Source organism: Mesoplodon mirus (assembly GCF_964341445.2).
Source record: "Mesoplodon mirus genome assembly, chromosome: 12".
In the NCBI taxonomy this organism is placed as follows: Eukaryota; Metazoa; Chordata; class Mammalia; order Artiodactyla; family Ziphiidae; genus Mesoplodon; species Mesoplodon mirus.
Genome location: NC_138988.1, coordinates 93,056,355 through 93,084,329, shown reverse-complemented (window position 1 = coordinate 93,084,329; position 27,975 = coordinate 93,056,355). Strand labels below are relative to the sequence as shown.

At 41.2% G+C, this 27,975-nt stretch overlaps 1 protein-coding gene across 2 annotated transcripts in view; it reads left to right on the top strand.

Annotated features, from left to right (window-relative positions):
- Positions 1-4,828: 4,828 nt before the first annotated feature.
- The window catches only part of CAP2 (cyclase associated actin cytoskeleton regulatory protein 2), a 138,034-nt gene continuing 114,887 nt past the window's right edge, over positions 4,829-27,975 (top strand). Inside the window, exon 1 of one of the 2 annotated variants that reach the window (XM_082638459.1) lies at positions 4,829-5,216. In XM_082638459.1, coding sequence (XP_082494585.1) covers positions 4,850-5,216 — 367 coding nt within the window. In that variant the 5' untranslated portion in view covers positions 4,829-4,849. The remainder of the gene's footprint in view (positions 5,217-27,975) is intronic. The other variant, XM_082638460.1, reaches the window with a different exon arrangement.

Below are 27,975 nucleotides of genomic sequence, written 5' to 3'. Positions count from 1 at the left end.
ACTATGGAAACTGATGAGTTCATAAAAGTGCTAACAAAAAATCAAGATTAAAAAAAATTAATTACATGGGACTGAGTGAACTGATGAGGATGATAATAATTTTTGTGACTTTCTGTTTGAATAAAAAAAAAGACTATGGGCAGCACTTTCTTTAGCATTACGTAATGACATAAAGTAAATTTGGACTATGGTCCTGCCATGAGGCATTTAAATATAGACAGGGGAGACTTGGAAAACAGAAAACGGGGGAAAAATTTAAGAGTAATTTCTTTATATTGATATTTTAATGAATAAACAGTAAATTTATTCAAATTCCAAGGGATTCAGTGACAGAAGAGATGAATGTGGACTGGAGTATTTAGGTATAGCTCCAACAAATCAGTGGAATATAAAAAGAATCCTTAGGTTTAAGACCAGCAGTCTTATCTATTTCTAATGACATAAAATTTTCATGCAGGGACAGTTTTATCCACAAAGTGGATTATTAGAGACATGCCCAGTGGCCTGAGTGGTGTCCACTAGTCCTTGTCATCTTCTCAAATACCTCTGAACCTTACCCCATTCCCCGGCTTGGTGCCTGGGATTAGTGAATTATCCCTTTGAGTTAAAGTATGACCATCACAAGATGCCCTTTAAAAAGAGAAGATATTCCCAAAAGATTGAACATACCAAACATGATCTGCCTGTATAATTCTGTTCAGCAAGGCTGATCGCACCTCTGTTCTGAAGAACCAAAGCCTCTGTTCACCTGAGCCTGAGATTCTGTCTTTGCGGAGGGACTTGGAAAGAAAAAGCAGGAAGGAGTCAGTTCTCTGTTTTGCACTTCCATAAAATCATTGATATCTCGGTCAATATTTCGACATAGATGACTCCAAAAAAATATGATAAAAGCTGTGGATCATCTCCTCAGATAAATGCACAAAACCTAAAACATAACACACGATTCATGGAGCTCACCGACTCCTGAAGCCTGTCTAGGGATCTCAGGTTAAGAATTCACTGAACAAATAAAAAGTGTCATTTTTAGTGTCTGCAGTGCTAGGGAAACTGGCATTGCTCACCTTTGCTTTCTTCCCTCTACAGTTCATCCACTCACCTTCCGTGCTCATCTTTCCCACCCCCCCTCCCACCCCCATTTGTGGGTGGACAGAATTATCAAAATAATGACTGAGAATCCTCACCTTGGGAAACAGAGGGCTGTGTGCCGCTATCTCCAGTTTGTTTCCATGTGCCAGAGCTATGTAACCAAGAGCAAGGTGTAGCCAAAGGAGGCTGGGGCCATGTGCGGTGGTGGAGGAGAAGTGGGCAATGGGGGTGGTGTTGCAAAGGTCATATGATATGGCCAGCTCTGCCATACTTTGTAGCTGTCCCATCCAGTGAAAGCTCAGTATAATTCCTCCACGTCAGGGAAAATCAGACCACATAGTGTAGCCATCAAGGAATCCTCTCTCTTACAGATGCTGGGTCAGGACATACGGAAGTAAATCAGATAGAAATCTTTACTAAGGACCTTCACATGGCAAAAGTTTGGAATATTTTAAATTTGTTTTTAGAGCCTTTGACTTCTCGAGCACAAGCTTCCAATGAAGAGGAGGAGGGTCAGGATGCAAGAGCTGAGCTACCCCGGTTCCCTCTTTAAGAAGAAAGAATATAAAGGACTCATTCACGTGGTAAGTGCTCAGTCAGTTTTATCTATGATTATCATGCTCTGTTTGCTGAGAGTGTGGCATTCTCAGCACCCACAATGTGTGTATCAGCTGCTGATAAAATTACCATTGATAACTTTCCACTTGGGAATTATTGAAATGAAATGCCAACTCTCATGGGACATTGGTAACGTGTTCTTCAAAACTTTAACTCCTGAGAAGGCATGTTTGTGGAGGCATGTCATCATTCTCCTTTCCTCCTCATTGGCTGGGAGAAGCTCCAAAAAAAGGACACTGTGTTCATTGGCTGTTGCTGGTATGGTCTCTTACTGGAAAAGGTGAAAGGGGATTCAGGTAAAACAGCAAGGGGACTATAATCTGGTCTCAGTATCTCAGCAGTCATGAGGGTGGAATAGGCTTCACAGAGACCTGGGCCCCTAGCATAACTTCATTTAGGGCACAACTGAGAATCCAGGGACCCATTCTCTCTTCTTGCACCTCTTTGAGAAGCATGAACACTGCTTAGGAAGAGGGTATATTTGGGTTCGTTTGTTTCCATCCAATACATCCCTTTGGGGGAGAATTCTTCAGCAAGCCAGCTCAGAGATGGTTGGCCTCCTGCATGTCAGACTGCTCCACAGGTGTGCGTAAAGCTGAGGAGCAGATTCTGGGAGAGGATCACGGAAGTCTGCATTTCACTTGATTCTTGTAGAAGCTTTATAGACTGTGAATTTCAAGGTCCTGAGTCACCTACTCTGTGTTGAGATCCTAGCAAAGCCCCTTCATATAAAATTGTCAATTTAAAAGTTTTACACTATAGTTTTACACTATTAAGAAAGGTAGAACAGCACAACCATTCCAAAGATGGCCCCCCACCTCCCCCATGTGTCTACTGTGTTACCAGCTTTCTGGTACAGCCTGGCTGGTGGCAACTGGAATGTTATCCAGAGGGACAAAATCAATGGGGAGGAGGAGTCTCAGATGCAATGTAGAGGACCAAGGTGGAATAAGACAAGAATACTGTTAGCTTTGGCAACAAAGGGGACATTAGTTCAAATTAAGTGTAAGGAAAAGGTATAGAAGTTAACATGGCACCAGCCTCCTTGTACAGCAGATAATGAGATCGTCTGTTAAGGAGAAAGGCAAGGGTTTGTGTGGGAATCTCAAGGTCTGAAAAGATTTAGAAGAGCCCAGCATCTGTCCTCTTCTTTCCAACTCCACCACCTTCAGAACTAATCCTGTAGAAGAAAAATATCAATAAATATGTACTTAATGACTCTTCTCTGTGTCAGCCTCCAGAAAATAGCCTTGAACCTTTAAACAGAATTATCTTTGCTTTCTTGGAACTTTCAGGTCTAGTTGGAAAATATGGACGATAAATGCTAGAGAGTTGTGAGAAAGAAGAGTTCACTGGGGAGTAAGCCCCATTGGGCATCCGTCACATAGCAGACGGATGCTGTGTGAGATGGAATTAGTTAAGGGAAGAATTCAGGCACCGGCTTAAGACTCATTACTTTCCCCTCCAAACTAGTGAATTATTTCTTAGAGAATTTCCCTGTCTCCTATCTTTTTCCAATCCTAGAGAACATCACCAAATTAACTGTTATCATGATTCTGCTCCAAAACTGTCAACAATCCCCCAGTGCCTGCCCCTTAGGGTTCTAACAACTTAGGCTAAGATTGAAGGCCTCCATCTGCTGGGACCTATCCTTTCTTCCCAGATCTGGGTCCCACAGCTCTCCATTCCAGCAAAGCTCACCCACTGTCCTTCATACATGTCCCATCCTTTATCACCTCTCCATCTTTATCCCTGCTGTCCTTTCATCTTGAGTGCCCTTCCCCCACTGCTCATTCTTATTGTCATTTCTGCTTGAAGACTCAACTCTTACTTCCACCAGGATGCACTCTCTGGTCCCCAGCACTAGAAGCAACCTCCCTCTTCTGCACATCCACAAACTTTGTTCATATTTCTCTTAGGACATGTTTTATAGTCTTTCTTACACTGTAGTTATTTTTATACTCTCTTCATCTTCTTACTATCTTATAAACCTAAGGGGAGGATTTGTGCCTCATTCACCTTTATACTCCATAATACTTTATACTCCAGTGCAAAATATACTTAGCTGAAAGAAATGCTCTATTAATGATTGCTGAAGCTAATGCTAGAGAAAAATAAGTCATGTTAGACTGGATGCTTGGAAGTTTCCTTTGAACCTGTAAAAATTGGTTCTTAAGGATATATTATTTTTTGCATCCCTGGAACATAAATGTATATATATAATTTCATTCATTCATTCTTCAGTATAAATGTATTAATTACCTACCAAATGCAAGGCATGTGCATGATAGGGACAGCACTGGCCCTGGATATTTGCAGTGTATGCATTCATTTAGCAGTGTTATCAATGACATAAGCAATGTCATTTTGTTTCCCTTTTTTCCAGACAAAGGGGAGCAAAGAGGCACTCTTCATCACCACTGTAGGACAAGAGCAATGTGTGATAGGAAAAACCTTCATTTAAGTTGTGACCTGTGGGGTTAGAATAAGCCTTGTAATGCACAGAACCAAATTACATGCAATTTAAACACTGACAGAGAATATTGGCTTTTTAGATACTCATCCTAGTGTTTGTTTGGAAATATTGCTTTAAGAAGTATCGATTACACCCCCCCTTCTCTCTTCTCTGTAATTATTTTCCTAGCATTCATTCAATGAAGAGCTTCAAGTCTACTTTTTCAGATGGAAATAAACTAATGAAAGTTGAAAATCAGTGTTTTCCTTCTAACAGTGTTAACAAAAAAGTAAAAATCTCCAACTTTGTAATTACAATCAACATATAAATAGGAATGGCCACAAATACGTACAATAAAAGTAAATTAATTGGTTTAGGGTACATTTATTTTTAAACAATCAGGTAATTTTTTAAAAAGATGTATGTAAAATGCATTTAAAAATACATTTAAAAAATGTCGTTACAAAATATGAGTGCATCTCAACTTGATATCTAGCTAAAGTGTTGCTTGTCCACCTCCCTCTCCAGCCAGGACCTTTATCCCTATCCTGGGGTTGGGGAACACACAGGCCCGTCTCTTGCTTCTTAAGGACCCATCATTTCTCTGCACAAGTGTTTGAGGATCCAATCTGTGGCTCCTTCAGCCAGGAGCCTCCCGGATCTTTCCAGACTTCTTTGCAATGCTGCCTGATGCAGGAATTCATTTCTTTCAGAGCCTGCCGCCCTCTGCCTTCCTCATCTCCCTCTCTTTTCTCCCACGGCCCAGCTGCCCCTCCTTTCCTCCATCCCCCTCTCCTCTCCGCTCCCCTTTATTTCCACTCCCCACCCGCGGAGCTTGGCTCTCCTCCCTTCCTCCCTCTCCCTCTCTCTCCCCCTCGACTTGTCTGTATTTGGAGCTCCCGGAAGCCGCCGGCCACTCTCCCCAGGAGCGGCGTGACTGACACCGACTCCTACTCAGGGGGGAGGAGGAGGGGAGGAGGGCAGGCGGGAGGAGGGCGCGAGGGGCCGAGCAACGGACCGGCATCGCCCAGCACCAGACCGCAGGACCCCCAAGCAGGTAATCCGGAGCAGCCGGGCCGGGAGGGGCCGGCGGGCAGGTGCGGGGGGCGCTCCGCGGCCGCGCTCGGAAGTTGCGCTCAGTGGGTGGGGTGCAGAGGGGCCGGGGCGGGCGGCGCACGAGGAATAAAGACCGGGCTGGTGCCTGAGGGCCCAGGATGCCGGGGACGCGGGCGAACGCGGGGCCTGGGTGCCGGGGACCCGGGCGCGGGCGGGCGGGCGCCCCATCTGGGTCAGCGCAGCGGCGCTCCCTGCCCCCGCCGCCTGCCCCGGCGCGCGCTGGCCTGCCCGGAAGGCGGTGCGGGCGCGGAGCGGGCTTGGGGCTGGACGGACGGCCAAGGCCTTGCGGCCACGCTCCAGGCTGATCTAACTTTGGGGCTTCTCGCCAGTTTGGCTCTGAGCCTCAGAGGGGTGCAGGGTCGTTGGGGGGAGGGCTGTCATTGGACTGAATTTGACCCTAGCCAGGAAGTGCTGGAAAGGGACGGACCTGGCTTCTCTGCAGAAACTGACTTGAGGCCATGAGTCACTTTAAAAAAATGCGAAGGCCACTGAGGCATTGAGGGACAGCTCCGAAGAGGTCACCTCACAGCTAGGTCTCTGTCTCCTTTGGGTAGAGGGTTGTTTGTGGAAGTAGCCTCGTTGTCATCACTTTGGGGACTAATAATCACATATGCAAACGGCCTTGCCTTCATTGCCATCAGAGTGGTATCTGGCAACACAGATAGGTTTGCAAGTTTCAGCGATATTTGAATTGGTGCGTTCTCTAAAATGAGTGAATATGGGTGACTACATTTAGTATATTGAACTAGGATTAGGTCCAAACAGCCAAAGCGGAGATGAACACAGCAAAAAAGATCAAGAAGCTTTGATTACATGGTCATGGGAATGCAGAAGTTACGGGACTTAAACCACCAAAGTTTATCTGAATTGTTTGCAGAGTACTATTTCTTTGCTGCTTATATAAGACTTCTTTTTTTTTTAAGGAACATAGCTTAGAATTCTTGGTAAAATATCTAAGACCACTTAATGTAAGATTCAACTGTGAAGTGATCTTTGGGGAAATTGTTCTTATAGTTACTAGAGTCTAATTAGACTGTAAGCCTCTTGAGGGCAAGGATGGGGTTTGGGGTAGTTTTTACTGCACCAAGAAGTATTTGACTCACAGCATGTAATAAGCAGGCAATAAAAGTTTGTTAAAATGATTAACCCAATAGTTTGAGTGTGGCTGGATCATGACTTTTTGAAGATACCACCTTATTTTACAAGGAAAGACTACTCTATGATCCCCAAATGTAAAAATCCTTAATAAAATTAGAATCGCAGTACTGTATAAATATTTATTAAAGAGAAAAAATTGACTGAGAAATCAAGAGGGTGACTGTCAAGGTGGTCTTGGCTAGTAGGAAATAGGGTTTTTGCTACTCATTGTAGAAGTGAGAAGTAATTTAACTTGTTGATATAGTAAGGTTTGGCAAACTTTTTGAGTAAAAGACTGGATAGTAAACTTGTAGGTTTTCTTGGCTATGTGGTCTCCTTAGTAACTTCTCATCTGTGCTGTTGTAGCTTAAAAGCAGCCACAGACAATACCTAAAGGAATGGTGTGGCTGTATTTCACTTTATTCATGGACACTGAAATTTGAAGTTTGTATAATTTTCAACAGCAATGAAGTAGTCTTCTTTTTTTTCAGGCATTAAAAATGTAAAATTCATTTTTAGCTTGGGAGAGGACGAGGAGACACAAAAACAGGAGGGGAGAGGGGGCAGGTTTGTCCTGTTGTTAGTAGTTTGCTACTCCCCGCTACCATGTGGTAGAATATGGAGAGGAACGTTTTGAAAGAATTAATGGGCCAGGTTCTCCAGGTGCCTAAGTCATACCCAGGCATTAAGTTAATGCCTTCAAGAGTAGCATTAACTTATTTTGGGCACCACAGCATTTTGTTTTGTGTTAAATATTTCCTAACAGACATCTTTATTCATGAGGTTTTATTTATTTATTTATTTATTAACATCTTTATTGGAGTATAATTGCTTTACAATGGTGTGTTAGTTTCTGTTTTATAACAAAGTGAATCAGTTATAGATATACACATGTTCCCATTTCTCTTCCCTCCTGTGTCTCCCTCCCTCCCAGCCTCCCTATCCTACCCCTCTAGGCGGTCACAAACCACCTAGCTGATCTCCCTCTGCTACACGGCTGCTTCCTACTAGCTATCCACTTTACGCTAGGTAGTGTATATATGTCCATGCCACTCTCTCACCTTGTCACAGCCTCCCCCTCCCCATATCCCAAGTCCATGCTCTAGTAGGTCTTTGTCTTTATTCCCGTCTTACCCCTAGGTTCTTCATGACCTTTTTTTTTTTCTTAGATTCCATATATATGTGTTAGCGTACGGTATTTGTTTTTCTCTTTCTGACTTACTTCACTCTGTATGACAGACTCTAGGTCCATCCACCTCACCACAAATAACTCCACTGCTTTTCTTTTTATGGCTGAGTAATATTCCATTGTATATATGTGCCACATCTTCTTTATCCATTCATCTGTTGATGGACACTTAGGTTGCTTCCATGTCCTGGCTATTGTAAATAGAGCTGCAATGAACATTTTGGTACATGTCTCTTTTTGAATTATGGTTTTCTCAGGGTATGTGCCCAGTAGTTGGATTGCTGGGTCGTATGGTAGTTCTATTTTTAGTTTTTTAAGGAACCTCCCTACTGTTCTCCATAGTGGCTGTATCAATTTACATTCCCACCAAAAGTGCAAGAGGGTTCCCTTTTCTCCACACCCTCTCCAGCATTTATTGTTTCTAGATTTTTTGATGATGGCCATTCTGACCGGTGTGAGATGGTATCTCATTGTAGTTTTGATTTGCATTTCTCTAATGATTAATGATATTGAGCATTCTTTCATGTGTTTGTTGGCAATCTGTATATCTTCTTTGGAGAAATGTCTATTTAGGTCTTCTGCCCATTTTTGGATTGGGTTGTTTGTTTTTTTGTTATTGAGCTGCATGAGCTGCTTATAAATTTTGGAGGTTAATCCTTTGTCAGTTGCTTCATTTGCAAATATATTCTCCCATTCTGAGGGTTGTCTTTTGGTCTTGTTTATGGTTTCCTTTGCTGTGCAAAAGCTTTTAAGTTTCATAGGTCCCATTTGTTTATTTTTGATTTTATTTCCATTTCTCTAGGAGGTGGATCAAAAAGGATTTTGCTGTGATTTATGTCAGAGAGTGTTCTGCCTATGTTTTCCTCTAAGAGTTTGATAGTATCTGGCCTTACATTTAGGTCTTTAATCCATTTTGAGTTTATTTTTGTGTATGGTGTTAGGGAGTGTTCTAATTTCATACTTTTACATGTACCTGTCCAGTTTTCCCAGCATCACTTATTGAAGAGGCTGTCTTTTCTCCACTTTATATTCTTGCCTCCTTTATCACATATAAGGTGACCATATGTGCGTGGGTTTATCTCTGAGCTTTCTATCCTGTTCCATTGATCTGTATTTCTGTTTTTGTGCCAGTACCATACTGTCTTGATTACTGTACCTTTGTAGTACAGTCTGAAGTCAGGGAGCCTGATTCCTCCAGCTCCATTTTTCATTCTCAAGATTGCTTTGGCTATTCGGGGTCTTTTGTGTTTCCATACAAATTGTGAAATTGTTTGTTCTAGTTCTGTGAAAAATGCCAGTGGTAGTTTGATAGGGATTGCGTTGAATCTGTAGATTGCTATGGGTAGTAGAGTCATTTTCACAATGTTGATTCTTCCAATCCAAGAACATGGTATATCTCTCCATTTATTTGTATCATCTTTAATTTTTTTCATCAGTGTGTTATAATTTTCTGCATAGAGGTCTTTTGTCTCCTTAGGTAGGTTTATTCCTAGATATTTTATTCTTTTTGTTGCAGTGGTAAATGCGAGTGTTTTCTTGATTTCACTTTCAGATTTTTTATCATTAGTGTACAGGAATGCCAGAGATTTCTGTGCATTAATTTTGTATCCTGCTACTTTACCAAATTCATTGATTAGCTCTAGTAGTTTTCTGGTAACATCTTTAGGATTCTCTATGTATAGTATCATGTCATCTGCAAACAGTGACAGCTTTACTTCTTCTTTTCCAATTTGGATTCCTTTTATTTCCTTTTCTTCTCTGATTGCTGTGGCTAAAACTTCCAAAACTATATTGAATAAGAGTGGTGAGAGTGGGCAACCTTGTCTTGTTCCTGATCCTAGTGGAAATGGTTTCAGTTTTCCACTATTGAGGATGATGTTGGCTGTGAGTTTGTCATGCATGGCCTTTATTATATTGAGGAAAGTTCCCTCCATGCCTACTTTCTGGAGGGTTTTTATCATAAACGGGTGTTGAATTTTGTTGGAAGCTTTCTCTGCATCTATTGAGATGACCATATGGTTTTTCTCCTTCAGTTTGTTAATATGATGTATCACATTGATTGATTTGCGTATATTGAAGAATCCTTGCATTCCTGGAATAAACCCCACTTGATCATAGTGTATGATCCTTTTAATGTGCTGTTGGATTCTGTTTGCTAGTATTTTGTTGAGGATTTTTGCATTTATGTTCATCAGTGATATTGGCCTGTAGTTTTCTTTCTTTGTGACATCCTTGTCTGGTTTTGGTATCAGGGTGATGGTGGCCTCGTAGAATGAGTTTGGGAGTGTTCCTCCCTCTGCTGTATTCCTGAAGAGTTTGAGAAGGATAGGTGTTAGCTCTTCTCTAAATGTTTGATAGAATTCGCCTGTGAAGCCATCTGGTCCTGAGCTTTTGTTTGTTGGAAGACTTTTAATCACAGTTTCAATTTCAATGCTTGTGATTAGTCTGTTCATATTTTCTGTTTCTTCCTGGTTCAGTCTTGGCAGGTTGTGCATTTCTAAGAATTTGTCCATTTCTTCCAGGTTGTCCATTTTATTTGCATAGAGTTGCGTGTAGTAATCTCTCATGATCTTTTCTATTTCTGCAGTGTCAGTTGTTACTTCTCCTTTTTCATTTCTAATTCTATTGATTTGAGTCTTCTCCCTTTTTTTCTTGATGAGTCTGGCTAATGGTTTATCAATTTTTTTAGTCTTCTCAATGAACCAGCTTTTAGTTTTATTGATCTTTGCTATCATTGCCTTCATTTCTTTTTCATTTATTTCTGATCTGATCTTTATGATTTCTTTCCTTCTGCTAACTTTGGGGGGTTTTTTTTGTTCTTCTTTCTCTAATTGCTTTAGGTGCAAGGTTAGGTTTTTTATTTGAGATGTTTCCTGTTTCTTGAGGTAGGATTGTATTGCTATAAACTTCCCTCTTAGAACTGCTTTTGCTGCATCCCATAGGTTTTGGGTCGTCGTGTCTCTATTGTCATTTGTTTCTAGGTATTTTTTGATTTCCTCTTTGATTTCTTCAGTGATCACTTTGTTATTAAGTAGTGTATTGTTTAGCCTCCATGTGTTTGTAGTTTTTACAGCTCTTTTCCTGTAATTGATATCTAGTCTCATAGCGTTGTTGTCAGAAAAGATACTTGATACAATTTCAGTTTTCTTAAATTTACCAAGGCTTGATTTGTGACCCAAGATATGATCTATCCTGGAGAATGTTCCATGAGCACTTGAGAAAAATGTGTATTCTGTTGTTTTTGGATGGAATGTCCTATAAATATCAATTAAGTCCATCTTGTTTAATGTATCATTTAAAGCTTGTGTTTCCTTATTTATTTTCATTTTGGATGATCTGTCCATTGGTTTAAGTGGGGTGTTAAAGTCCCCTACTATGATTGTGTTACTGTCGATTTCCCCTTTTATAGCTGTTAGCATTTGCCTTATGTATTGAGGTGCTCCTATGTTGGGTGCATAAATATTTACAATTGTTATATCTTCTTCTTTGATGGATCCCTTCATTATGTAGTGTCCTTCTTTGTCTCTTCTAATAGTCTTTATTTTAAAGTCTGTTTTGTGTGATATGAGAATTGCTACTCCAGCTTTCTTTTGGTTTCCATTTGCATGGAATATCTTTTTCCATCCCCTCACTTTCAGTCTGTATGTGTCTCTAGTTCTGAAGTGGGTCTCTTGTAGACAGCATATATATGGGTCTTGTTTTTGTATCCATTCAGCCAGTCTGTGTCTTTTGGTGGGAGCATTTAATCCATTTATATTTAAGGTAATTATCGATATGTATATTCCTATTCCCATTTTCTTAATTGTTTTGGGTTTGTTATTGTAGGTCTTTTCCTTCTCTTGTGTTTCTTGCCTAGAGAAGATCCTTTAGCATTTGTTGTAAAGCTGGTTTGGTGGTGCTGAACTCTCTCAGCTTTTGCTTGTCTGTAAGGTTTTTAATTTCTCCATCAAATCTGAATGAGATCCTTGCTGGGTAGAGTAATCTTGGTTGTAGGTTTTTCTCCTTCATCACTTTAAATATGTCCTGACAGTCCCTTCTGGACTGCAGAGTTTCTACTGAAAGATCAGCTGTTAACCTTATGGGGATTCCCTTTTGTGTTATTTGTTGTTTTTCCCTTGCTGCTTTTAATATGTTTTCTTTGTATTTAATTTTTGACAGTTTGATTAATATGTGTCTTGGCATGTTTCTCCTTGGATTTATCCTGTATGGGACTCTCTGTGCTTCCTGGACTTGATTAACTATTTCCTTTCCCATATTAGGGAAGTTTTCAACTATAATCTCTTCAAATATTTTCTCAGTCCCTTTCTTTTTCTCTTCTTCTTCTGGAACCCCTATAATTCGAATGTTGGTGCGTTTAATGTTGTCCCAGAGGTCTCTGAGACTGTCCTCAGTTCTTTTCATTCTTTTTCTGTATTCTGCTCTGCAGTAGTCATTTCCACTATTTTATCTTCCAGGTCACTTATCCGTTCTTCTGCCTCAGTTATTCTGCTACTGGTTCCTCCTAGAGAATGTTTAATTTCACTTATTTTGTTGTTCATCATTGTTTGTTTGCTCTTTAGTTCTTCTAGGTCCTTGTTAAACGTTTCTTGCATTTCCTCTATTCTATTTCCAAGATTTTGGATCATCTTTACTATCATTATTCTGAATTCTTTTTCAGGTAGACTGCCTATTTCCTCTTCATTTGTTAGGTCTGGTGGGTTTCATTTTGCTTATCTTACTGTGTTTGGGGTCTCCTTTTCACAGGCTGCAGGTTTGTGGTTCCCGTTGATTTTGGTGTCTGTCCCCAGTGGCTAAGGTTGGTTCAGTGGGTTGTGTAGGTTCCCTGGTGGAGGCGACTGGTGCCTGTGTTCTGGTGGATCAGGCTGGATCTTGTCTTTCTGGTGGGCAGGTCCATGTCTGGTGGTGTGTTTTGGGTTGTCTGTGGCCTTATTATGATTTTAGGCAGCCTCTCTGCTAATGAGTGGGGTTGTGTTCCTGTCTTGCTAGTTGTTTGGCATAGGGTGTCCAGCACTGTAGCTTGCTGGTCGTTGAGTGAAGCTGGGTCTTGGTGTTGAGATGGAGATCTCTGGGAGATTTTCGCCGTTTGATATTATGTGGAGCTGGGAGGTCTCTTGTGGACCAGTGTCCTGAATTTGGCTCTCCCACCTCAGTGGCACAGCCCTGATGCCTGGCTGGAGCACCAAGAGTGTGTCCTACACACGGCTCAGATGTGTAGCACAGGGAACTCTACTCAGTACTCTGTAATGACCTACAAAGGAACAGGATAAGAATTCTCTTCAGAAACCCTGCTAGCGTTGGAGGGTCTCCTGCCGAGGTGGGGGGCGGTTGAGGCTCACCGTGAAGACAAGGACACTGGCAGCACGAGGTTTTATTTTTAATTCATTAATTATGTAATATACATAATAATAATTTGCAAAGTTTATGTAAGCTAATAACATTATATTCAATGACCACCTGTAACCCTGTCACAGCTTTAAAAACTAGGGCATAAGAACTAGATAATTGTGAAAAGGTAACCCACAGAATGGGAGAAAATATTTAAAAATCCTATATCTGGTAAGGAACTTGTATCCAAAATATATGAAGAGTTCTTACAACTCAACAATAAAAAGATAATTAACCCAATATAAAAATGGTCAAGATATCTGAATGGCTATTTCTCCCAAGAATATATACACATGGCCAATAAGCATATGAAAAGATGTTCAATATCATTATTCATCAGAGAAATGCAAATCAAAACTGCAGTGAGATACCACTTCACACCCACTAGGATGGCTAGAATCAAAAAGCCAGTTAATATGTGTTGGTGAAGATGTGAAGGAATTGGAACCCTTATACGTTGCTGGTGGGAATATCATCTGGTGCAGCTGCTTTGGAAAACAATTTGGCAGTTCCTCTAAAGTTAAACAGAGTTACCATATGATACAGCAGTTTCACTCTAAATATATATATCCAAGAGAAATGAAAGCATTTGTCCACACAAAAACTATACACAAATGTTTATACTGACAACATTCATAACAACCAAAAGGTAGAAACAACCCAAATATTCATCAACTGATGAATGGATAAATATAATATGGTATATCCATACAATGGGATATTATTTAGCCATAAAAAGAATGAAGTACTGATACATGCTACAACAAGTGTGTACCTTGAAAACATTATTCTAAGTAAAAGAAGTTAGTCACAGGGCTTCCCTGGTGGCGCAGTGGTTGAGAGTCCGCCTGCCGATGCAGGGGACACGGGTTCGTGCCCCGGTCTGGGAAGATCCCACATGCCATGGAGCGGCTGGGCCCGTGAGCCATGGCCGCTGAGCCTGCGCGTCCGGAGCCTGTGCTCCGCGGCGGGAGAGGCCACAACGGTGAGAGGCCCGCGTACCGCAAAAAAAAAAAAAAAAAAAAAAGAAGTTAGTCACAAAAGACCACACACTGTATGATTTTCTGTTCATATGGAAATATTCAGACCAGGGCAATGAATAGAGACAGAAAGTAGACTAGTGGTTTCTTAGGGATGGGGGTTGATGTGAGGGGTGGGTGGTGATAGTTAAAGGGTATAGCATTTCTTTTTGAGCTGACAAAATGTACTAAAATTAACTGGTGATGGTTTTGAACATCGTCATATTGTACACTTCAAATGGGTGAATTGTATCATATGTGAGTTGTATGTCAATAAAACCGTTAAGGAAAATAAACAGAAGGCTAGAAAAAAAGAACTAGATTGTTACCTATACTGTTGTATCTTTCTTTATGCCCTTCTCCTATGCCATTCCTTGTGCCCCTCCCAACCCTGGATTTTGTGTTAACCATTACCCAATTTTATTGTAAAATAGTTTTATGACATATGTAAGTATTCGTACATAATTTTGTTTACCTTTGCTTGTTTTTTTTTGATTTATAAAAAGGGTATATATAACCTCACTTTTAAAAAACTCAAAATTAAGTTTTAAAGAATTATCCATATTGTTGTATGCAACTATATGTTATTTGTTGGCACATATTCCACAATTTATTTATCCATTCTCTTATTGTTGAGCATTAGGGTTGGTTCCCATGTTTTGCTGCTTTGGAGACTTTTTTTCCATGTGTCTTGACACATGTGCAAGTTCTTCTGTGTGAATGTGAATATACCATGTATTTTAATGACCCAAAAAAAAGTTGATTCTCCTTCTGACTTATACATTAATGGTATATCCCCAGCTTATTCATTCCCCCCAAACCACCAAGTGATTAGAACTGGCATCCTGACTTCTCATCCCATTTAAATTCTAGTTGTAATATCTATTTTCTCATGTCCTCAGAGGTGTGGAAAAATACTATTCTAAAATTTTACAACTGAATTTCACAGCAGCCTCACTTAACCCAGTCACTTACAGGCATCTTCATCCTCTTATGTCACCTGGATTTAGGATAGGACAGAGGACACCTTTATTAAATCCAAGGGATATTATTTTAAGCAAGGTACATAAGTGGTTACTAAATTTCACTAACATTTTTCTTTGTATGTGTATAGTACTGGGTGCTCTAGTGTTCCTTTTCTTTTTTAAAAAAAAGATTTATTTATTATTTTATTTATTTTTGGCTGCTTTGCGTCTTAGTTGCGGGCACGCGGGATCTTCACTGAGGCATGCAGGATCTTTCATTGCAGCATGTGGGCTTTTCTCTAGTTGTGGCATGCAGGTTTTCTCTTCTCTAGTTGTGGCGCAGGCTCCAGGGTGCCTGGGCTCTGTAGTTACGGCGTGCGGGTTCCAGAGCATGTGGGCTTTGTAGTTTGCGGCATGCGGGCTCTCTAGTTGAGGCGCACGAGCTCAGTCGTTGTGGCACACAGGCTTAATTGCCCCATGGCATGTGGGATCTTAGTTCCCTGACCAGGGATCAGACCCTCATCCCCTGCATTGTAAGGTGGATTCTTTACCACTGGACCACCAGGGAAGTCCCTGGTCTAGTGTTTCTAACATGATTTAGTTTTGTTATCCTGGTAAAAATAAACCAATTGGAAATGCGGTGTTTTAGTCTTGGGCTCTTTCTAGGTCTGCCCTGATTCAGGCTATGAGCTTTTGCTGTTCATTCAGGAGATTTCTACTTGTACCTGGAATTGGGCAAGCACTCTAAGGTCAGAACAGGCCATTGTAAAAGAGTTTTAAAGTGTTTTTTTTTTTTTACTGTGGTAAAATATACATAACATAAAAAGTTACCGTTTTAACCATTTTAACATATACAATTAATTCAGTGGCATTAGGTACATTCACAAAGTTGTACAACCATCAGCACCATTCATCTCCAGAACTTTTTCATCATCCCAAACTGAAACTCTGTTACCATTAACGATAACTCCCCGCTCCCCTCTTCCTCCAGCCCCTGGCAACCTCCATTCTACTATCTGTCTTTATGAATTTGCCTATTCTAGGTGCCTCATATAAGTGAAATCATGCAGTATTTGTTCTTTTGCCTGAGCTTTTATATCCAGGGGAATTCCATCTTGTTTTGTTTTTCTAAAGTATACCCTTTTCCCACTTATGGAAAACAAATTTTCTTTTACTGAGAAATTATGTAAAAATTTATATTATTTCCCTTTCATTATACAGCCCTATATAGGAAGGGACATAGGAAGCTGTCTAAAACAAGAAGAAGAACTTTCAGTTGTTACGGATGTGACCTTCATCTTCCTTGTCTACTTAATTAGACATCTAATAATCCTCGCTTCTCATTGACCACTTAGCCAAAAGGAGAAGGTGTAATAGTCCCTAATTTAAAAAATTTTACACCTATGTGATGAATGGATGAATTAGGTAACCTTTGAGGTTCCTGATGGCTTCCAGCTTCCCAAAATTGAAAGGCCATTCTGCAATATAAAAGTCTAATCTAAAATAATTCTTGTTTTGTAAGAAGGGTATTAAAGAGCAGGAGAGTGGGAGACTGAAAGCAGAAGTGTGGTGGTCTAACTGGTAGTATTGGAGAGGAGGATGGTCCCGGAGGAGCTAGGTGCTTCTGCTCACCTCTGTCCAGGGGCAGAAAGCTCAGATATCTGGCATAGTGGGTAGGTTGATGGAAATGTCCATTTAATTAGTTGCTTGGCATTAGGTAGACTCAGTGCAGAAGTCTTTCCCCTGGCATCATCTTCTAGCATGAGAGAAGCAGTGGCGAGAGATTTTCGGGGGTACAGTGCAGGTTCACAAATATTTAGGCAAAATTTTTAGAGTTTGAGTATTGATCCTCCCTCTGTTTTCGTTTCTTATTTGTTTCTTAGTACTCTCATGGTGCCCTCTGACTGTTCAGAATTCCCACTGACAGCCCTCTATTCCCTCTCCTTCCGCCCTGCTTCCAACGGCCTCTCTCTTCATTAGGACTCCTCCTTCTCAGTGTCTCTTATGAATGGAAGGTGTATGATTATCTAAATAAAGTTCTTCAGTAACTGAAACTTTAAAAAAGAAGTTTGTTAATGCAAATGAGTCTCTACGTATACAGAATTAGGGGTGAGGCTCATTTTTTTTTTTTTTTTTTTTTTTTTTGCGGTGCGCGGGCCTCTCACCACTGTGGCCTTTCCCGTTGCGGAGCACAGGCTCCGGACGTGCAGGCTCAGCGGGCATGGCTCACGGGCCCAGCTGCTCCGTGGCATGTGGGATCTTCCCAGACCAGGGCACGAACCCATGTCCCCTGCATCGGCAGGCAGACTCTCAACCACTGCGCCACCAGGAAAGCCCGGTGAGGCTCATTTTTATGCTTCTTACTTTAGGCTGAGAGTCTTCAAACTGGGTGCATTTACTATATGCAAAGACTTCCCTAAGGTCCATGCACATGAGTGTTTAAAGAAAATAAATTCACAAATCTTCATCTTTCATAAGTGCTTTTTACCTAAGACTGATCTTCTAGAGAGTGGGTTTGTAACGGAGATGCAGTTTCCCTTTCACGCCTCCTTTTCTTTTACAGATCTGTGTTTTCTAAATCTTTGTTAAAACAAAACAAACAAACAAAACTAACCAACTGAAAGTTCAATCTAATCAAATTGTAAACTGATGTTAAAGGATAAATTTTAAAAGACAATGAAGTCATGATTCTCATACATATAAAAAAATTAACATTTAAAAAAAATCTTAAAAAATGAGAGAGCGAGAAAGGTCTTACAATCAATTGAAAGGAGACCATTGATGGGAATGCTAAAATAAATTTGCTTAATAGATGTAAACAAGCTTCTTCCACAGTGGGAGAGGGAAGTCCAATGAAGTTCCACAGGATAAATTTATTTGCATGCCTATAGACAGTTATTACTTGCTTTACTGTCAGTTTTCTACAAGTTAACTTTTTTTTTTTTTTTTTTTTTTTTTTGCGGTATGCGGGCCTCTCACTGCTGTGGCCTCTCCCGTTGCGGAGCACAGGCTCCAGACGCGCAAGCTCAGCGGCCATGGCTCACACGCCCAGCCGCTCCGCAGCATGTGGGATCCTCCCGGACCGGGGCACGAACCCGTGTCCCCTGCATCGGCAGGCGGACTCTCAACCACTGCGCCACCAGGGAAGCCCTACAAGTTAACTTTTTAAGAATTTATTTACTTATTTGTTTTTGGCTGTGTCAGGTCTTAGTTGCAGCATGCAGGATCTTTCATTGTGGCATGCGGGCTTCTCTCTAGTTGTGGCACACGGGCTCCAGAGCACATGGGCTCTGTAGTTGTGGCACATGGGCTCACTAGTTGTGGCACGCAGGCTCAGTAGTTGCGGCACGCAGGCTTAGTTGCCCCATGGCATATGGGATCTTAGTTCCCTCACCAGGGATCGAACCCAACATCCCCTGCATTGGAAGGCAGATTCCCAACCACTGGACCACCAGGGAAGTCCCTACAAGTTAACTTTGATCTCTACAGAGTTGTAAAACAGCCTGGTCATGGACAACAAATGGCTGAAATAACTCGGATGAGTAGTTCGCATACTCACTAAGTTTCAGTCTTCCCCAATTTTTTCTTACACTGGTGATTTAAATGATTTTGATATTTCATCACCATGTGATGTTTAGAATATAACTCAAGGAGTTCAGAAAATTGAATGATATTTCTATTACAAAATTTCATCCATTTGCATCTCATTATGTGAACAGTTCCAGAATTTACATTGATAAAAACCAAAATTGAGAATCGATGTTCAAGCTTGACTCATTCTAGCAATAAGTATACTCATCCACATATGCATGAGATAACTGAAAAATAAAAGAGCTCAAAAGAGAGAGGTTTCCAATTAAAAAAAAGCTTTTTATCTACATCTACTAAATATTTGTCAACATTTGTAATATTTGTGTTGTTTTGATAAGTTCATTCTAATAAGAGTCGCAGTGGTAACAATTAGAAGAGCACTATTTTTACCATTGAATATAAATAAATAAATATATATATGCTTTTGATGCAGAAAAGTATGATAGGGTAATGAATAAAAGACATTAAATATGTAAAACTAGGATAAACTCTTATAAGGCAAAAAGAATGGAAATGTAAATTAAAGGAGAAATATAATCATGCAAAAATTTTTGACTGTCAGAGAGCAGCCTGTTTATGTATTCTTTTAAAAGGAATGATGATGAATTTCAATGGATGTATTTCAGCAAGTGATAAAATAGTTTTACTTTTACATGTCAATATTTACAGAGTACTGGAAATTACATTTTTCACAATAATAAACATTTTGGTGAAAGTTTTTACATGTCAACCTAAAAATGTGCAAGAGGGATTTACAGATTTCTTTTAGGTTATATACAAGTAAGAATTTGAAAATCCTTTTGAGGCTCATACTGCCTCTATTTTCTGACCAAAAATAAGAGTCTGATGTGACAAACCATTTCTGCAAGTTTAGTGTTGATAAATGAACCAGTTCATTGATGGATACAGTGAATCCTTGTTCTACTGGATTTAGAAAAGACATTTAAGAACTAAAGTTCGGGGCTTCCCTAGTGCCGGAGTGGTTAAGAATCCGCCTGCCAATGCAGGGGACACCAGTTCAAGCCCTGGTTCAGGAAAATCCCACATGCTGCGGACCAGCTAAGCCCATGCGCTACAACTACTGAGCCTACGCTCTAGAGCCTGTGAGCCACAACTACTGAGCCTGTGTGCCACAACTACTGAAGCCTGTGCACCTAGAGCCCATGCTCCACAACAAGAGAAGTCACTGAAGTAAGCCCACGCACTGCAAGGAAGAGTAGCCCCCGCTCGCCACAACTAGAGAAAGCCCGCGTGCAGCAACGAAGACCCAATGCAGCCAAAAATAAAGAAGTAAATTTATTTTAAAAAAAAGAAAAGAACTAAAGTTCTTAATACTTGTGACAGCTCTCCAAAGAGAATGATAGCCCATCACATTTTATTTATTTCTTTTTAGGCAGTTATATCTTTACTCATCTTTCTAGTTCTTCCCTTGGAGGCAACTCACTGTAATACATTACGTGTTTATGTGTATAATAACCAGACAGATAGCACTCTTTGGATCTGTAAATGTATAGTTTTCACCAAGTTTGGGAAGTTTTTGGCCATTTTTTCTTCGAGTATGTTTCCTACCTCAGTCTCTTTGTCCTCTCTTGGAATTCCAGTGACATTAATATTAAACCTTTTAACGTTGTCCCACAGGCTTTTTAGGCTCTGTTCACTTTTTCCTTCAACCTTTTTTCCCTCTGTTCTTTAGACTGGATAATACCTACATAACTTTATTGACATTTTCCTTTGTCATCTCTGTTCTGCTATTGAGCCCATCCCATGCATTTTTTTACTGTTTATTGTATTTTTCAGTTCTAAAACATTCACTTGTTTCTCTTTTATAGGTTTTCTGTCTCTGCTGAGAACTTCTGTCTTTCCATTCATTTCAAGAATGGTTACCGTTATTTCCTGGAGCATAGTTAAAACAGGTCCTATAAATCTATCGGATAGTTCCAACACCTGTGTCATCTTGGGGTTGGCATGTGTTAATTGTCTTTTCCTTTGAGGATTGACTACCTTTCCCTGGTCTCTTGCATGTTAGGTATTTTTTATTGAATTCTGGACATTTTGAGTATTATGCTGTGAGAATCAGGTCCTTATGAAATGCACAGTTTTTTATTTTACCACTCAATCAACCCAGTTCTGTCTTGCATTCTGTGGGCAGTGGTTCCAACATCATTTCATTTTTCAAAGTCTTTGCTCTGCTGCCTTGGGTCCCATGGAAGCACTATTTAGGGGTTAGCATGGGACTTGAGCAGTGGGGCTTGAGCAGAACTTACATTGTAGTTCAGTTCTCAAAGCCTTTGAATCTGTCCCACACATGCACAGCTCAGGGGCGAGACTGGGGTTTGCACTGGTTCATGCACAGCATCAAGGGACCCCCTTCTTTAGCTCTCTCCTCTCTGGAGTTCTTCCCACACTCTCCTGCCCCGTGAGCCTGTTTTTCCTGGTCTTCTGGCCAGAAAGACTGGGTTTCTTCTGAGGTTTTAGCTGCTCACGCTGCTGCAGTATGGTTTCCCCAAGATGGGGGCCATTCTCAGAGCAAAGCACTGAGAGAAAAGTAAGAGGGAAAACTGACAGGGATTCTGCCTACACTCTTTGGATCACCAAGGTCCCTTTTCCCTGCTCCTCTGGCAATAAGACCAGGTTTTCCTTGGAGAAATTGTAGCTGTCTGTGCTGCTGCTTTGCTCTTCTACCCTGCGTTCTGTGACTGCAGCCACTCTTGGAAAAGAAAAATGGAAAAAACAAAAAACAAAAACAAGAAAACAAACAACCCAGACTTCCCTTCACATTCTTCCACTTATAGGGACCCCCTTTCCAAGTCTTCTGGCTGAGTCACTAGTCTTCTTGGAGTTTTGTTGCTTGCACCCCCTGTGCAGTTCCAACCTCAAGTCAACTCTGAAGAGAAAAGAGGAGAAAGCCCAGAAATGCACTCCCAGATGGGTTCCTTTTTCAAGTTTTGATTGCCTTCCTCAATCCTCCTGCTGCTGTTTATTCTTCAGAGCCAGGAGTTTCTTCTTGCCTTTTGAACACAGTTTAGAGGTAGGTGATAGTGAGCTTACTACTTCTGGACTGTCACTGGTAGCCCCTCCTCCTTCCTTATTCCCTTTCCCCTCTGTTTTCCCTGCACCCCACCATTCTTTCCTTTCTTCTTTGCCTTTTTTCTCTCTTTCCTCTTTACTTTGGGCTCCCAGGTCCAAAGAGCAAAAAAGAAGAACTTCTAGTCTTTTGGTGGTCCACAGCTCTAGTTGAAAACTCTGATTTTGTCACAAGTAATAAATCAAAGTCAAGTATGGAAGTAGACCCAGGAGGCTGGAGACACATGAAATAGCAAAAAAAAAAAAAAAAAAAAAGTGTTGAAGGAGAGCTCTTGGGCCAAATTCATCACCTGGCTCTTTGAAATCAAATGATCCCACTTGCATCTGTTGAAAATATCCAGGTATAAAATGGGCCCAGCACCTAAGAACTGATTCTCAGAGAGTTACTGGGTCTGTTATTCAGTTGTATGTAAATCCTACAATGAATGCTAGAATTTTGAGTTTAGAAGGAATTTCAGCAAACCTAGTGCCTTCATTATTCCAGAGAGACATGGCATTCTTAATGCAGAAATGACAGTTTAATAAAGTAAAACATTTCTAGTCATGTTACGAGAAACAACTGACTATATGAAATGATATCCCCTTTTATGCTTTCAATCAATAGTGTTTCTGCAGTCTATTTGCTCTATGGCATGGTCTTAGAAGTATAATGTTTGAGATGTTACCCTCATTGTGTTTGGGGGACAGGAGAGGTGGTAACACATGCAGTAACAGTTCACGGGTCGAGCACTTCCTGGGTACAGATCACAGTGATAAATGCTGTGGAGCTTTCAGAGATAAATTATAAGAATGCTACCTGGGCATCACTTTGTAATTCACAAAGTTCACTTTATCACCTCCTTTAATCTTCCCAGGCATCCTGAGGAAGGTGTCATTATTATTAGGTAGAGCTTCAGGTCCCTACTTGCAGCTGCCAGCTGTCATCTCATATCACTGTCTGCATTTCAAACTCAGCTGTCGAGAACTGAGCTGCCATCTTCATTAGCTGCCTTCACTCCCTATCTCCATTTTTATTGGTACCACCCTATCCCGAAGCAAGACATCTAAGACATCCTACCTTCTCCCTTTCTCTCTCAACCCCATTTAATCCTTTCTCAGATCTTGCCTAGTCTATACCTCAGATCTTCTTCAGTCCACTGTCACGTTCGCGGTGAATTCCCAAGTCTCTTCCCAGCTTTATCTACCACTCGTTCTAACTACTCATCAATCCCTTGTTCCTTGTGCTTTCTTAGGTAGCTTCTGGCACATAGTGAAATCTCAATAAGTACTTTCTGGCTGTAATGCCTCCATATCTTTGCACGTGCTGGGCGTGGGCTCAGGAATGCCTTCCTTACCTTTCTTCTGAACACCACCTCCTCATCCTTTGAGATTTCGTTTAGCCTCCCTACTTCCCAGGGCTCAGTGAGTACACACCCTTCTTGACCCCCTGCACACATTCCCAGGTGCACCTGTAACGTTCCTGTGCAACTCTATTGTATGGTTTCCCAAAGCATGGGTCCTTGTACTCTGAAGTGTGCTTCTTAAAAATGTGTATTCCTGGGAATACCCAGAACCACTGAATTAGTATTGCTGGGAGTGGAGCCCAGGAATCTGCATTTAGGAGGCTCCATTTCTCCCCAGTGATTCTGATGCACAGAAGAGAGAGGAGCAGTGAGAACTGTGCTCTGTTCTGTCCCCTGTCTTGGCCTGTACATCTGGCTCCGGGAGCGAGGGGTGCGGCCATTCAGAGCAACCGCTGGTTAAGTTTAATTACCACCTGTGACTTTGTTGGGAGATAAGACTGGCTAAGTCCCTCAGACTTAACCGATTTTCAACCATATCTTTATAAAGAGGAACAGTACTTATTTTTGTTTGTTTTTCATAACTTATTAAGGTACAATTTTGCATACCATAAAATTTGCCCATTTTCAGTGCACAATTCAATAATTATTAGTACATACTGCAACTGCCACCACAATCCTATTTTAGATCATTTCCATCTCTTCAAATAGAAATTTTGTGCCCATCTGCAGTAACTCTCCATGCTTCTCCCCAGCCCTAGGCAACCACTAATCTACTTTCTGTCTCTGTGCTTTTTCTAAATAGTCATATAAATGGAATCATAGAATACATGGTCTTCTGGTCTGGTTCTTTCACTTAGCATAGTGTTCTTGAGGTTCGTCCATGTGGTAGCATGTGTCTGTGCTTCATTCCTTTTTATTGATGAATAATATTCCACTGTATGGATAGAGACCACATTTTGTTTATTCATTCATCAGTTGATGGACATTTGGGTTGTTCCCATTGTGTGGGTGTGGGTGTGGGTGTGGGTGTGGCTATTGTGAACGATGCTGCCATGAACATTTGTGTACAAGTCTTTGTGTGTGTGGAAATATGCTTTTATTCCTATTGAGTAGGTAACTACAAGTGGAATGGCTGGACAGCATGGTAAATCTGTGGTTAACTTTTTAAGGAACTTCCAACCTTTTTCCACAGCAGTTGCACCATTTTACATTCCCACCAGCAATGTAGAAAGGTTCCAGTTTCTTTACATCCTTACCAGCACTTGTTATTATCTGTACTTTTGGTTGCAGCCATTCTGGTGGGTATCCTCCCTTCACCTAGTGAGTGTATGACCTGTTGGTTACAAAGAGAACAGGTAACCTAGTGGGCATCTCATCGTGGTTTTGATTTGCATTTCCCTGATGACTTGATGTTGAGCATCTTTACTGGCAGTGTTGGCTATTTGCATATGTTCTTTGGAAAAATATCTATTCAAATATTTTACCCATTTTTAAATTGGAGTACTTTTCTTCTTATTGAGTGTTAAGTGTTCTTGACGTATTCTAGATACAAGGTGAGCAATACTTTTACTTTATGGAGGGACAAAAGGTCCATGGAAACCCTGCTCAGGCTGTGGTAGCCTGGCCAGCAGGGACTCCATGGTTCTTCTTTTTCCAGTGCCAGGATGTGGCCCTTGAGGAACTCCTGGAAGCATCTCTTTGACCTCTGCCTCCTCCACGGCCTAAGCAAGAGCAAAAGGGCAGTGTGGGAGCACCGGAACAGAAAGAGTCCCCAGTAGCATAGGAGTGTAGAAAGGTGGTCAGAAGTGGGAAGGGACGGAGCTCCTTTTCAGTAAAGGGATCTTACCTCACATTTAGCTAAGGGAGTTCCCACTTCATGATGGGAATGTGACAGGGGTCTGTCCGGGTCCCAGTCAGCATTCAGAGTCTACAATTTTATGTCTTTGTCCTTACCCAGCCTCACCACCCCAAGTCAGGGCACAGCACCAGCCTTCGAGATATACTTAGATGTTCCCTGTGGTCTCAGATTCCACTGGACTCTCTTCTGCTGAAATAGCCCAGCCCCCTGTGTCCTGGTATCCTATAGGGCTGGCTGTCCCCAACAGCCAAACTGTCTGCTCCTCAAGGAAATCACGGTCCTTGAGAATAGAGTCTGTGTCTCATCCACGTGTGTAGCTCCAGCAGCCAGCACAGAACATGGCTCAAAACATATTTGCATACAATTGTCTTAAGTCAGTGAATGAAGAAGAAGGAATGAGTTCATGTATTGGAAGTGAGAAAACTGATACTCAGACAGGTTAAGTGATCTGCCCAGAGTCACACGGGTTGTCAGTTAAGGGATTGGGTCTCAAATTAAGATTCTCTGATGCCAAAAATGCTTTTTCCACCACATCAAGCTATGAGTCGCAGCCTCTTATCTTCAGAGATTCTAACTTAGAGGAGAAATATTTACACTACAAGACTGACCAGGGATGGTTCTGAGGAGTGATGCCAGCAGCATGGAGAGGGCAGATGGGATGAGGAGGTGATTTCTATATGTGGTTTGTTTATGTTACCCTTCTGTACTCTGCTCTTGGTTTGATGGACATGACAGGAAGTAAATACCTCAAGGGAGGTTATCTCTGATTTGTGAGACAAGGGATGACCTCTTGGAGGGTTGGGATTCGGAGAATGGGTGCAGCAGTGCCTAGAAGGGCCCTGGAAGAAGTGGAAATGGCACAACTGTGGCAGAGAAGAGGGATTGGGGGCCTTCCATTTGGGAAGGGGTGAGTTGTCTCTGTGACGGGCTCTTAGGAACCTCGTGAGGTGTAGAGCTGGGGTGAGGGCCTTTGAAAATCAAGATGAAGTTTGCTTTTTTCTCCGCAGTGGAACATAGACGCTTTTTAGGAATCAGTTGTCTAATCAGGATCTCATATATATTTTCTCCAGTTCTGTGAAAAATTGAAAGTATTCTTTTACTTGTATAACTCTCTGCTCTCTCCTATTCTGATTACACTGTTTCAAAGCTCAGAGACTCTTGAAACTTCTTTGCAGGAAAAAAGAAAATGGTGGCTTTTTTTGCTGTTTGTGAGAAGCGGGCACTAGAAATTCCTATAGGAAACTAAGGGAAAGATATGAAGGCGGGTACCTTGGTGATGTGAATGTGTCCCTTAGTGAAATAACTCCCTGGCTTGACTGAGCAGGACCTGCTTCCAGCCCCCTCCCACTACAGCTGGGCAGAATATGTATTTTAATCACTTTTGATTTTCTAGATTTTGAGCATTTGCTTAGCAGATAGTGAGGACTAACTTAATGAATAAAACAGGCATATTCAATGAGCCAGTCAATGAACGAATGAATAAATACCATGGTTTGTTTCTTCTATACTGTATAATATTACCCTCATTAGTAACAGTGAATCACAGGATCACTCCCACCAGTGATTGGTAGTTTCCAGAGAAAAGAAAGAAGGTAATTGATATAGTCTCAATAAAGACAAATAACAAACTAGGAAAGTCTGGTGTGATGGTAGTTTAACAAATATTTTTGAATGTGGGTGGACTTATAGAGAAAGTCGTCCATTGTGATTATACTGTGCAGAGAGCTCACATATAAGCCAGCTGCCCCGCCTTACCATGAGACATTCTTCAATTTCCTGTCCTTCAGGTCTATTTTCTATGTAATCTTAGGCTTGTGATTTTTGGAATCGCTTGGATCTGGGTTTCCCTTACAGAACCAGGGGAGAAACTCACCACAATTATTTCTGCACCTTTGGCCTAGTGAGAACTTGAAACCAGCAACCTGGAAGACTTAGCTCTTTTATTAACCTGAAAATGTTACCAAAGGAGCATTTACCAGTTTTATGAATTTGCCATGGGAAATTTACAAAGCTCTTTGGACAATGTGGAGTTTTTAAAATTTTGAAATCCTAAAGAAAAAGGAGCTATGGAAAGCCCAGATGTTCACATTAGGGGGAGCAAGGGTGCTCTTTCAAATCACAGGAGGAAACCACTGAGGGTTTCAGTGGGAAAAACTAATCTAGTATCTCCTTTTATTTTTTTTATTTTTAAATTTTTAAATAAATTTATTTATTTATTTGTTTTTATTTTTGGCTGTGTTGGGTCTTCGTTGCTGCGCATGGGCTTTCTCTAGTTGCAGTGAGCGGGGGCTACTCTTCGTTGCGGTGTGTGGGCTTCTCATTGTCCTGGCTTCTCTTGTTGCAGAGCATGGGCTGTAGAGCGCAGGCTCAGTAGTTGTGGCGCACGGGCTTAGTTGCTCCGCGGCATGTGGGATCTTCCTGGGCCAGGGCTTGAATCCGTGTCCCCTGCATTGGCAGGCGGATTCTTAACCACTGCGCCATCACGGAAGCCCTAGTATCTCCTTTTAAATGGAAATTTCTCCTGCGAAAATCTGGCTTTCCGCCTAATCTAGGATTATGCCGGTGAGTGGGCAGGTGAGGGAAAGGCAGTGAGTGGTAGCCAATTAATTAGTCAATCAAAAAATATTTATAGAATTCACCATGTGTGCGGCAGCATGCAGACTCAATGGGAGATACAAAGAAAGTAAGATACAGCCTCAGCCCATGAAAAGCTAGGACTGGTCTTCTTGGGAGGCAAGGTGTGCATGTGCTAGCAGAAAAGATGGCACGAGGCAGTATTTTAACTGGGCAGTCTGGTAGATACTAAGTGTGTAATACAAATAGGCTGTCATTCTGGGCTTATCACCATTTACTCTGTGCCATGGTGTGCCAACTGTTCAAAAGCAGCTATGAAAGCTGCTTTTATAACTGGTTAGACTGAGGAGTTAGGGCCTTAGCAGACCCCTTATCACTGAGCATAAGATGGTTTGGTTGAGAAAGTATGAAGGATGAAGGAGTGTTTTTTTTCCAAAAATGGCTCCGCAGAGATTATGCTTGTGTCCTTCTCAGAGGACTATTTAAAAGCAAAAGAGTCATTATAAAAATGTTCGGGGGGGGGGGGGAACTTCGTGACTGCAAAATTACTATTTACCTAGCAAAATTTTTATTTTATAGTAAACATTACACACAGACTTGAGAAAACTCTTTTAG